Consider the following 13,216-nt stretch of genomic DNA (forward strand, 5'->3'; position numbering starts at 1 on the left):
CTAAACTCATTACAGGTTTAGAAGAGACATGTATTCAAAATATAGATCAAGGGAATATCAGAAATGCGGGCAGAGAGGCAACTTTCCTTCAACTAGCAACGCCACCTATGCACGTCTCATGGCCTGGCATAAAGCACAGCACATACATGCATGCCCGAGGTTGGGTCTGTGTTTGGGAACTCTGTTGAAAAAGCCCTTAAGCCAGGTGATAATGACAGGGTCTAAAGGAAAATATACATAACTTCCTTCTGCATATTGAAAAGGACCATATGGCAAACGATTAACAACTTGAGAGTAATTGGCTGGTCTTTCAAATTATGTGCTTGGGGTGTGGTGCAAAACCCACACAAGGACATTAAGCAGTGGTTCCCAAACGGTGCGCAGCTGTTTACTGCACCCCTGGCTAGTTTTGTCAGTTCACCAGGGTGCCACGACGCACATATTGAGAACTTCTGGAGTAAGGTATGTGGCATGCAGATAATTAAGCTGAATGAGCTACAGGCGGGAGGAGATGACAATATCTCGGGAGTGGGGGTGGCATTCCTGCATCCCTCGAGTCTGCATCATCCAAGGGGCCTACCCGGGCTTCCCACTTCTGTTTGAGAGGACTACATTTATTGGGGAAATTAATGACCAATGATTTATGTATTTAAGAAATCCCTCCTTTACCTAGGAGGCCCTGAGGCAGTTTTGCCTCGAGCGGGATCTATTCGGGAGAATTAAGAAGTTCCTCCCGATGGGAATAGAGTGTGAGTCTCAGCTGTAAATACTTGGGGATCTTAGTAGTGGAAAGTGAGAATTGTGCTTGCAAATCCTGGAACGTTATAATGGACATTCCCCTCCACACATCACCCAGGTAGAAATACCAATTCTATCCCATTTCTGGAATCCTTCTAGGCATGACACCTGGGCAAGTCTTCGCCTCCTCCACAATGGGGGTCTTTATCTTTTCCTACCCCAGTTCTTCAGCTCCATGAGCCATGTGGAAATCACCACCCTGGTAGGATCGGGGAAGTAATGGGGAGTGTGGGCCCCCAAAAAGTAAGTGATGGATACTATCGAGACCCAGTAAAGGAAAGCTCCAATTTATAGGCCGGGTTCCATGAGCTGCTATTTATCCAGTCATTAATAACTAACAGTTGCAAATCCAGTAATATAGACGGATGTCCACCACGCCCATGTCCCCATCATAGGTCGATTGGCAACATTTGTCCCAAGAAATGCTGGGATATAGTGTTGAAAATCTTGCCGGACATACAAAAATCTCTGCAAAATTAGCATTTTAAATAGGTTCTCTCTACCACGAATCCGAAGCAGAAGGTGCTCCTAGGATTTAAAGCCCTGATTTATTTTTTGTTCAGAAGAGGGGGAAGGTCAAGGAACCAGGTCTGGGCAAGTTCCACTGAAACATGCATGGCAAGATATAGGAAGCTAAGACATTTGATTGGAATCTCGGTTTGACAATTTGTGGTGTCTGCCCCCTCGTAAACTGGATTAGAAGTGACTTTGCCCAGTTAGTGCTTAGTCCCTAGGCTTCCCAGAAGGGGACAAGATTCTCATCACTCAGAGGCCCAAGTACTGTGGGTTTGTTAAATAAAGGTGGACGTCATCCGCACATAGCGATATGCTGTCTTCCTCTCCCCCTCGCATGTGCCAGCCCTGCATCTGTGCACCACATCTAATAAGCCTGGTTAATGGCTCAATCACAAGAGTGAAGAGCAAAGAAGATGAGGGGCAACCTTGCCTTGTTCCTCTGTTAATGGGGAAGGGGTTTGAGAGAATCCATTTGACTCACATCTGCGCAGAGGGAGAAGAGTATAATAGTTTGACATAGCGTGTGAATCTCCGACCGAAGCCTATTCTCTGCCATCTTTTTTTTTCTTCATTTTTGTTATGTAGTAGGTTGTTATTGAACCATAGAGTTGGCAGTTTCTTTTTGGGGTTAACTTCCTTTTCTGAGAGGAGTATCCAGTGCATCTGTAAATCATGTGTTAACGTTTGCAATGGACACTTCCATATTAGCATCCAGCACTGATGTAGCTAGCTTTTGAGGATTACAAAAATCTAAGCCACCTAATTTATTTCAATGTCTAGTGACACAAGGGAGTCATCAGAGGAGAAAAGTGTGCTTCAGTTGTAGATTTATGGGAACCACACAGTGATCAGTGATCTGTCCACTGGAAAGCTGTATTAGTGTCCAGCGAGGATACATTGGAAAAGACAGGGTCAAGAATATGCCCTGGCAAATGGGTGAATGTCTTGATAAGCTGAGTTGGCTGAAAAGCTTGAAGAACTTTAATCAGATCCAGTGTAGAAATGTGATATTTCATGTCAAAGTAGAGATTCAGATCTCTATACTAAAATTAGCAAATCTCAGCACACAAGGAGGAATCGCATCCACCAAGGCTTCAAGCAAATTCTTCTCCCGCCCTGGTAGAGGATTTATATGTGCATCAGAGAACGCACAGTTTTTGGGGAAGCAGATGGAAAGCAGAGCACATTAACAATCAGAAATCATTATCTGCTCCATTCTGCACGTGAAAATAGCTTTGAACAGTATCGCTCTGCCTCCACCTCTATGGTTAGTTTTATCATGTTTCATAATTGTCAACTTCCAATACCTCTGACCTGGAACAATCCTAGTCATGCGGTCTCAGCACAAAATTATAGTGTTTACAGCCATCAACTGGCTTAGTGAGGTTGACAGGGTGTCTACATATAGTTACCTACTTAGGATGCGTGTCAGTCCTGCAAGTGCAGGTGCACACATGGTTGAAAAGGAAGCTTGTTCCTTTTCTAAAAATTTGTGCACCATCATTGAAGCCAGTAGTGCCAGCAGAGGTGGTCTTTGCTCAGAGATCTTCCTTGCCAAAATCAAATTTGTGAACCCGTCCCATTTGTCCTCCTTAAGTGATTGTGTGTTGAAAAAAATCGGAGGGGGACAGGAGAAAAGGAGAGCTTGAGAAGAAAACAGTCAAAATTCAGACACTGGTACTAGCGGCCTCCAGAATCAGTCTTTAAATGCACTTTTCTTCTGAGCCACAATAGAAGAATGCTGCAGGTAGCTCATATCTCTAAAGGGCTGCACCCTGGAAATAGGCCCAGCTCACACATGCTAAAGGCTGACTCTGAGCATCAGGGCTTGCCTACATTATCGTCTTCTGTGGTGAACTAGGTCCCAGAGCTGCAAGTGCCTCTTAAAAGAGCTGCTGCTTATAAAAACTTTTGGCCTCTTACTCTAGCACCGCTTGGCCATCTTTTAAATGAAGGTATTATTTCAGACAATACAGACCAGTGCCTAATTTGTATAAGAATGGGTGCCAGTGCCCACAGCTCTGCTCCGACTTTGCTAATAAAAATAGAGATGCCGAATACCAAGACTGCATTGTGTTGAATTCACCTCGGGCCTCTTTAACCCACTACCAGGCACTGCTTCCACTTTATTTCACTCTTACGATTCCCAGCTTTCTTCGTTTGTGCTCTTTTACCTGCCTGCCTTTCTATTCCTGCTTTTTTCCTATTTGTATGATTTTTTTTTATCTCCCTTGCTTGTGATCAATATCTGATGAAAAAACATAAGTGTTGGCCCGCAAACGTGAGTGCTGGTGTGCCCCACCGGCTCAAATTAAGTACATGCAGGCCACATACAAGCACATGAGGTGTAAGAATCATTGGATGCATTGCTGCTTCATCAATAAAGTAACATTTATTTTGTTTTGTTTTATTTTATTTTAGGCTTTTAAGAAGTCTTATTCTAGCCGGTTTCATAAGTTGGATTCTTCATCTGGACCTTTGGGTGTGACTTTAATTAAAGTTCAGTGGTATGACTCTTCTGAAAGTTGGTTGGAGGATGTCAAAGTGAGGAACAAAATAAAGCAGCTTACAGTTAAAAGTCATTTTGAGAATGAAAATGTTTTGCAGAAAAACTCTGAAGAAGTTCATTTTAAGGACTCCATGGATATCCAGCAAAAACTTTCCCTCGCGTATGTTTTGCACACATCTGGGACAACAGGAACTCCCAAAATAGTGAGAGTACCTCATAAATGTATAATACCAAATATTCTCCATCTTCGGTAAGTTAATGCATGGCTTGTTTTAGCTTAAGCTCTTCACATTTCAAATATTCTAAATATTATTTGTTTAAGCCTGGGCTTTTTCATGTTCTTTATCTCTCTTCATCGCTGTGTTTATCATATCTGTATGTCTCTGTTAAAACTAGTGACAGGAAGCTTTGCTTTTGAAATGCATTGTGTGGTTCAAGTGTTTAGTGCAGCGTGGGATCTTGGACCATGGACTGATTTGCTCTTGGGATTGACTAGAACTGTTCCATCTGAGCTGGGGTATTGCTCTGTTATGCTCTCTTTGTATGCCTGTGCCAAGCTTGAGCCCTTGGATTTAATTCAGATCAAGCAGGCTGAACACAGTATTGGTGGAAAAAAGTGCTCAAATGGGAGGTACCTTGGCTTTTGCACTGGTAGCTGACTTAAAGAAAGAGGGGCTCTACACTTTCTGCCAGAGACAGCCATTCTGTTTTATTGGAAAGTTGTAAACATTTGACTCCTAGTATCCCGCGAGCACCTCGGGTTCTCGTATTGCAAAGGATTTTGAACTTAAGGCATGTGGTGAGATATTTCCCAGCTTAGCATATCTGGTATGTCATCTCCTGAACTAAACAAGAAAGTTCCCCCATTTTATGCATAGATAGGGTGACAACCTCCCTCCAGGTCATTAGACATTGTTTCCAGTCCTGCACGCTTGTGTGATAGCCTAAAAGAAGTCTGGATGATGTAGTCTTTGTCTTACTTCTGTTTACTTAAGTAGAGTAACACACATGAGATCAGTGATTTGTAGGGAAAATGTTCAGAACTGTAGACAGTGTCCCTATTAAGCTGGAGTGAGGTAGTTATCTTGTCAACAGAGTGTAGGACTGCTATTTTCACAGTGAGAGTCTGGTGCAAATGTGTGACCCACAGTTGTGTTAGGAACAGGCTCTGTGTATGGTGTGCTAGCTCTTTGATGGGGGCACCAAGCTTCCAAAGAGATATTTTTCAAGTGGATGAAAGTGTCACCACAATTCCTACTGGAGTTTGTAATACATTGTCTTGAAGGTTTGTGACATGCAGTTGGATATCCGAGTCTTTGGTGACCCAGAAATGTAAAATGTCTCACTTAACATGCTCCTGAGGCAGTGGCCAGACTGTGCCTAAGCAGCCACCTTTGGGTCAGGGCTTGTGCTTTAGGGTCTAGGGAGATGAACTCTATTACATCTCCTCATTATGTGTCATTTTTCAAACCACACTCAAAGTCCATTGCTTGCCATTGACCCTAGCATAGGTGCAGTCTCTTGACAAAGTCTGTTAATTGGTTTAGCTAGAGCTGGGTAGTCCACAAAGGAGTATTTTGAACACTGCCTGCCTCAGATCTGTCTCTGTTCATGACATTCCTGCTTGAAGGAAGAAGGGGAGTTCAATATTTTAAGTTGCTGTCCTGAAGACGCTGGACCCTGCAACAAATTGGCCTAGTTTTGTTTGATGTGTGTACTTAGAGTTGTCGTGCAACATTTAAAAGATTTACTGAATGATTTTGGTATATCTATATATTCTTTTTTTTGCTGTTTGACTAACAAGGCACCATATTTACTGTGGGTATTCTGTAGTCAATGTGTTTGTTTGTAAACACTCCTGGCCTCATTCACAAAGATAAGTTACACATTTTGAGTAAGTTTACACTTCATAGTAAGTTTACTACTTTCATTATTCACAAACTCTGAGATTAAACATAGTACAAAACAAGAAGTTGAATGCCTCTACTCCTAAAGTAACACAGTTACCTTATTCTTATGTGGGTAAGTGAAGTCCCTCCATTAAAAAAACTCCTTCACCATCTGTAAAGTCCTCTTAGTCCTCTATAGTAGAACGTGTGAAGTTTTAGACATGGGCAGAAGTGTTAGTATCATGTCTGCCTCTTATCTAGGTGGACATTTTTATTGGTTTTGTTATAGACCGTGCCATAACATCATCAGTGCTTACAGTGGAAGCTGACATGTTTTTATTGTTAGTTATTGTAGTGTATGACCTATATGTAAATCGAGATGACACATTTGTTACCATATTTGTTTAGCCTTATTGAGACTTTAGTGTCTGCAAGTACTGTTTTATTTTACAGACACAAGATAAAATAAGGTATCTGGCAATTCCTTGGAGGTGCTGTGTGCTAGGGCTATCACACTAGAGGTCACGCCTGTTTGCAAAGCTGTTAGGTCTCATCTTTGGGACCTATTAGTTGTGTCAGTGGTTTTTAGCTATGCTGTACAGCATCCCCGAGGGTGTGCAGTATGGCAAAGTGGAAAACATATATCCTGTTGTGTCTTTTTGTAAGCATATGCACCAAATGGCACCACCAGTTTTTTTGCTTTTTATTTGCAGACCCTACTTGTATTGGCAATGAAAAAGAAAAAGGAAGGCAGCAATTTATTTTGAAAGCAGGTCATGGGGAAGCAGTAGAGCTGGGTGTTGTAGAACCAACACAGGGGGCAAAGCGGGTGGGGAACAACATACGTGAAGGTCGGGGATAACGAAAGCAACACTGGGGGCAGGTTGGGGCTGAAGCATCACAAGAGTCTGGAAGGAACATGGAGTGCGGATAGGGGGAAGCAACATGGAGGGCGATGTGAGGGGTACAAACAAGAAAGAAGGTGAGCAACATGGAGCTGGAGTTTGATGAGGAGAAGCAAATGTGAGAGAGAGCATTAGGAGCTGGGAAGGACTAGAAGCACATGGGCAATAAAACAACATGGGTGGGGGAGCCATACAGGCAAGGGCGGGGTAAGGTACACTGGCGACAGAGCACATAGATAGTGGCAGTGAAGTGCACTAGGGAGACAGTTGGAAAGCACATGCACTCTCAAAGAGTGCTTAAACAAAAGAACAAAGTAGCTCCTGAAAAAGCAATCAGCGTAAGAACACAGTAATGTGTCTATGCTCCATGGAAGGGACAAACATAGGAAGAATAAGTAAGCCCCCCACACTTCTGAATAAGAAGCACACAAGCGAGAGTGACAAAAAAGGCAAGCAATTGTAAGCCATTAATGGGCTGTAAGCCCACTTTAAGCTAACAGTATGTTTCGCAGGAGACCGTGCATATGCTGTCTAGTAGAGCATAACTAAAAAGAAAAGAGGTTGTAATTACCCTCTGCATGTCTCCTTCCGGAGTAATGGAATGTCACACAATTTGTGAGCTAAACACTATACACCTCCTTTAACCAGATACAGTGCCAGTAGCAGTTTCCTTTGAGTAATGTTCAAAGTACCCCACCATATTCCAGATGTACTTGAATCTAACAGTACAAATCTAAAGTGTAAAGGTTCCTGAATGGCTTCCTTCACACTGGTTTGCTATTCACCATTAGTAATCAGCACATACTCTCACAAGAATACCTTAGGTTACTGTCACTCCAGACACCAACCATTGCATGCAGGTATTAATAAAAGTATGCCATAACTGTGTGTAAAAGTATGCCATAACTGTGTGCATTGAACTGCCCAACATATTCTAGAACAAAAAAGTAGGATTGATTCAAAGATGTGCGGTGAGCAGATGACTTCAGAGTACTTTATCCTGTATACCTACCACAGTAGAAATGCTGCTACAGGTTTTTTTAAATACTTTTTTTAATTAAATTTCAAGATTTTAGAAAAAGTAAGCATTGCATGTAGAGTATAAACCAATAACAAAATTGTGCTGAAAGGTACATATTGGGATACTAATGCAAATCATAATATAATGTTCTAAAGGTAAACTAAAAGCTAATAAAAAAAGAACATAATAAAGAATTGAAGACATTCAGAACTGTCAAGCCAATATGTCAGGTACCTCATGAGTGTGAAGTGATGCTTTTAGGAATAACTATAAAGCTAGATAATATATATTTGGATGCCCAGTCATGTTGAAGTCACACAAAACATCCAAATATAGTCGGTTAATGGGTAGATTGTTAAATCTCAAAGAAAGTATGAGGCCCAGTGGCATGAATGCAGTGATGGCCGGGGTTGAGAGGAGTAAGGCAGGAGGCAGCATACTCGGGTGGATTGTCTGTGTCTATTGTATTGTCAAGGCACTTCCATCAGGTAAAACCATTGCTTACATGTAGGCAGATCAATAGCCTTACATTTCTGAGCCAAGAGGCTTTTGGCCCATAATAGAGCCAGGTCACGAGTTTGATCTCATATTTATGTATTTATTTTTGGCACAGGGCATCTGATCTAGCAGAAAAAACTTTGGGGATCCCTATATTCACAGCCATTTACGCTTAGATTTCTTTGTGTGTTGCATTCCCAGAAGGCTTGTATTTTAGTGGTCACCCAAAACGTGTGCAGGGGATCCTCTTTATCTGCACAACATCTGGGACAGCTAGCTCTGTGGGATAGTGCAACATATCTCATTCGGTCAGGCAGGGGTCAGGTATGTTTGTGTATGGTGAATGATATTGTGTTAAATTCAAACAAAGCAATTTTGAGGTAAAAATTAACCTCATACCTGCTCTTACATGTCAGTGTTTAAATATGTCTCCCAGATTGATTTCAATAGTATGGTTCAGCCATTGGTGTCAAAGCTGCATGTATTCTAGTGATGGCTTTCTTATTGTTGCTGATATCCAGGATGGTTTCTACCACTAAGTGGGTCAGAGGAGGCTCAGTTTATTGTAGCCAAATATTTTTGATAGTGTTTGTAATTGCATTGAGCTATACAAACTGCCCTGTTGGAATGGGATGATCCATTTGGGAGAGTGTGGTACATCGTGTCATTGTATAGGTTGCCTAGTTTAGTGAAAGAGGTGCCAGTGATTGATGTTACACTTCTAAGCTTGGGAATAAGCCACAGTTTTTCATCTATGCCGCGGTTTGACATTTCAAGGAGAATACAACCCACCAGTTCACTGACAGGGTTGAAATAGTCAGAAGTGATCTGTCTCTAGAGCCTCTCGGCCTGTTGCCTCTGCAGGAGGCTCTTCTGCCACCCAATGCACCACCTGCTGAAGTTAGTGAGCAAGACAGTAATTTTCAGTGTTTGGAATGACAAGTCCATCCTTGTCAAAGGGTCACTGAAGTTTGCATAGGGACAATTTGTGCTTTTGGTCTCTCCAAGTCAGCTTTCTTAGCACTTTGTCCATTTCAGTGAAGAAACGTACTTTGAGGTAAACTGTAATTGTTGCAACCAGATAAAGGAAACGCAGCAGAAGGACCATTTTGGAAAAGGCAATCCCTTCCATTACTGAAAATGGCAGCTTCCTCCAAAAGGTCACAGATGCCCAAGAACTCAAGAAATCGCATCTATTAGGTCAGAGAATTGATTGTAGACCCTGACTCCCACGTATTTGAAGGTTATTCGCTCCCACCACAGTGACAGCCGGAGTAGCCGATCATGTGCTCCATCATCCACCACCTGTCATGAAAACAGACACGGTTTAGCAATATTAATGTATAGTCCCGACACTACACCAGAACTCTTCAGGACACCTAATGCGCTTACTATTTGGGTCTCTGCATCATGGAAGTACAACAGTACATTGTCCATGTATAGTGAGATGGAGTGAGCCTTTCTGTTTACCCTGCGTCGGGCCATGTGTCTAAACACGTTCGCCAGTGTTTGCATTTCTAGGGCAAACAGAATGAGAGTTAAAGGGTGTGTCAAAGACTTTTCCAAGTTAATCAATGCGGCTACAAGGATGCCATGGTCTGCTTCTCATCCACCCATCATATGAAAAAGCCTGTGGATATCTTACACAGTCTTTCTTGGTGGTATATACCCAGCTGGTCATGGTGTACCAGGTCTTTCTGTAAAATCGGCAATCTATTAGCTAGCACCTAACCCAGTACCCTGCAATCAGAATTCAATACAGAGTGAGGGTGATGTGACTTTGCCTCTAGTGGGTTAAACAGCTATATGGAGAGATTCATCAAATATCTCCTCTTATGCCAATGTAAATTTGACCAGGGGAATATACTCTTTAAGTATTCAACTAACTGCTGGGACAAGGTAGAGTGTTACACTGCATATAGTTCTCAGTAGAAAACATACATTATCTCACTTACTTACATTTGGGTGCTTACTATATAATTAGTGGAGGCCTATAGTACCATGATTGATCATTGTGGGTGCTCTTGCTTAAGCAGCTAGGCATATAGCCTGTCTGCCCTTTCTGCCTTACTGTGCTGACTGGTGGCAAAGTGTCTAAAATCATGTGGGCGCAAATGTTCTGCTTCATCATTATATGTTATCATTGTGAGGATCAAGTTGGGTCTGATCCATTCACGCTTAATTTCTGCAAATTCTGGTTGACTTATCTCGCACTCCAGTCTCAGAGCATCACTCTGCAGCATAGGTTTTACCCCGTAAGACATTTGCATATGCATCCCTAGAAGGTAAACTTTGAATGCTTTCCACTCAGTCCTGGAGTCACCAGCTGTACCTCTGTTGTATTTGAGTATTGCTCAATATGCTTCCTGATAGTTTTGTGAAACGACATGTCAAGGAATGCCCTGGGTTGTAGTCTCCAAAAGTAGATGCATGAGGCTTATCTGCCCCATAGTATGTATTGCAAAACCAAGTTGTGATCTTATCTTGTCTGTCAGAGATGTTTAGTTTGTTGTGCAGTCCCTTGTAGCTAATCGGAGCTGAGGTTCATATCTGATGTGGACCTTAAATCATGAATGGTTGGATAATGTTTGAATCAGTTTCATGTAGATGTAATTCCTTCCAGGTGTCTATGACTCTCCAGTTGTGAATCCAGGATCTAAAACCCTTGTATTTTTTATTGTCTGAGTGCACGGCATAGGGGGTCTGTAGTATTTCAGATGTGAGCTCTTTGCTCCATTGCGCGTGCAAGTCGAACAAGAACGCCTCGCATGCATAAACCTACTTGTTTGGGTTGCACATGGCAATGGAGCGGAGAGGTTTGTTGGCGCGTGGCATAATTCCTGTATTCTGTTTGGGCACGTGACACTGCGCGATTCAGGCACAGCATCGGACAGAAGTGGCGGTTAAAGGGGGGGAGCGTTGGCCCGCACTGCGCTGGGGTGATTTTGTTAGGATTAACTCTTCAAATAAACCTTTGATCCTGAAACCCGCCTCCTGGATGTGATTACAGCTTATCTTATGTGGCGACGATTTGTGGAGCTGTATCACCCCACGCGCTCACCTATTATTTACGATTGTGCGTACTGCTCACACGCCGATTGTGCCATCGGTTAAGGAGTCTGTGCCTTTCAGCAGGAATCGATTAAAGAATCTCTGGCCACGGTGAGCCTACACAGAACTTCTCTTAAGCTGTCTGATTTCATTCCCTTGACAACCTTGCCTGAGGGTGCGGCTGCAAAAAGACTTTGTTCTTAGGAAAACGTGGCAGCCATCTTTAAACGGCAAGTCTTCCTAAAGGTTCTGTGGCAGTGTTCAGGAAAATGCTTATTGTGACCTTTGTGAGTTGGTGAAGATGGTGATAAATATATACTTTCGTTTTTTTATGTGAAACTTTCAGTCTTTCTAGCTGACATGCAATCTGTTAACCCCCCTCCACCATTTTTAGAAACACCTGGGGAGCCAGCTATACCATGGAAACAGTGGTATGATGTATTTGAAACTTATTTGGGTGCTATTGGCACATAAAGGTTCAAAGCAGAAAATAATTTTGTTTTTGTTTCTGCCTTCCTTAGGATTTGAAGGAAGATCTGTTTTTAAACATTTAACTGATATTCATTTGGAGGAGGACGAAGAACTAGATGAATTTGAGGAAGCCCTAAATAAACTAGTTACCAGATTTGATGCCCCACCTAGTTTGGTTGTAGGGAGACACAAGTTTTTTAGGAGGGAACAGAGAAGTGGTGAAGATGTGAATACTTGCATATCTGCTTTAAGGAAACTATCTTCAGAGTGTTGTTTTGAAGCATTTGCGGATCAGTAAATACGTGATCAATTCATTTGTCACTGTTCGGGTAAATCCATCAAACAAAAGTTATTGTCCATTTGAGATCCATTGTTATCGGATTCAACTAGGATTGCCAAAAGTATTGAAACAGCGATTAAATCAGCTAAAGAGGTGAAACATGCACAGGTTGATCAAATTAATGTGGTTCAGAGATCAGACGACAGACAAAATGAGCAATTCTTCATCCAGCAAAGGGGATTTTTCCAGACATAAAAGCTCTTTCAAACAAACATATGTTTCAGGTGTAGTTACCCACCATATCTGAAAGGAGGGAAGATGTGTCCGGCAAAGAATGCTCAATGTAGAATATGTGGCAAATCGGGAGATTTCGCCAAAGTGTGTCAAAGTGTCAAAAGTAATAATACTAAAGTTAGTGTGGTTGTAGGTGAAGGTGATGACAGAATGGATGAGTTGATGAGTGAGATGCAGGAAATGATTCTGGCCATTGGCGAACATGACATAAGAAGTGGAAATCCTGATCACTGCGTTGATCCTTACATTTTGGTTCAGGTTGGTGACAAACATTTAAGGTTGTTAGCTGATTCTGGTGCTAGGATCACTATGATTACCCAGGAATCGTTTGAGCAAAATTGGGCTACACGGAAATTGAACCCACCGGACAGGTCACCAGTTTCAGACGGGAGGAGGATTAATTTAGTGGGTTTCTTTGAAGATGTCCTTGTATTCAAAGGGTAATGAAGTTTTTGGAAGGTGTATGTGGCTGTAAAAGGGTTGAATATCTTAGGTTGGTTTCATCAAGGTTTGTTTGGCATGGTGTTGCATCCAGGTACGGGTGACCAGGTGACAGTTATAAGAGATTCCTCTGATATTGAGAATTTGCTTAATGATTTTCCCAAGGTTTTTTCAGGAGAGTTAGGCAAGATTAAAGGTTTTAAACATAAAATAAAAGTCAAAGACAATGCCATTCCTATAAAGCATAAATTGAGAGGGGTAACATTTAGTGTCAGAGATGATTTGGAAAGAGAATTGGAGAGTTTAGGTATGAAGGGAATCATTGAACCTGTTGAGTCCTCTTTATGGTTGTCACCCTTGGTAGTGGCAAAGAAGGAAAATGGAGAACTGAGACTATGTGTTGACTTCAGGGCCCTTAACAGAGATTTGGGTAGACTCTCACCCATTGCAAAAAATTGGTGGATGCTTTCTTGCATAACCGGAGCAAAATTGTTTACGAAACTTGACTTAGCCTCTGCTTACCACCAGGTAGAATTGACACCT

At 42.1% G+C, this 13,216-nt stretch overlaps 1 protein-coding gene and 1 long non-coding RNA gene across 4 annotated transcripts in view; one reads left to right on the top strand and one right to left on the bottom strand.

Moving 5' to 3' along the window:
- AASDH (aminoadipate-semialdehyde dehydrogenase) overlaps positions 1-13,216 on the top strand; it is a 471,184-nt gene that overhangs the window by 74,809 nt on the left and 383,159 nt on the right. For 2 of the 3 annotated variants that reach the window (XM_069200827.1, XM_069200836.1), the window contains exon 4: positions 3,736-4,073. The exons of the other annotated variant lie outside the window; for it this stretch is intronic. In XM_069200827.1, coding sequence (XP_069056928.1) covers positions 3,736-4,073 — 338 coding nt within the window. The remainder of the gene's footprint in view (positions 1-3,735; positions 4,074-13,216) is intronic. 3 annotated transcript variants of the gene reach the window in all.
- Positions 9,313-13,216, bottom strand: part of LOC138246340 (uncharacterized) — a 60,669-nt gene continuing 56,765 nt past the window's right edge. The window contains exon 3 of the long non-coding RNA XR_011194266.1: positions 9,313-9,441. This is a non-coding gene — a long non-coding RNA (uncharacterized lncRNA). The remainder of the gene's footprint in view (positions 9,442-13,216) is intronic.

The sequence above is a fragment of the Pleurodeles waltl genome, chromosome 1_2 (genome assembly GCF_031143425.1).
Source record: "Pleurodeles waltl isolate 20211129_DDA chromosome 1_2, aPleWal1.hap1.20221129, whole genome shotgun sequence".
In the NCBI taxonomy this organism is placed as follows: Eukaryota; Metazoa; Chordata; class Amphibia; order Caudata; family Salamandridae; genus Pleurodeles; species Pleurodeles waltl.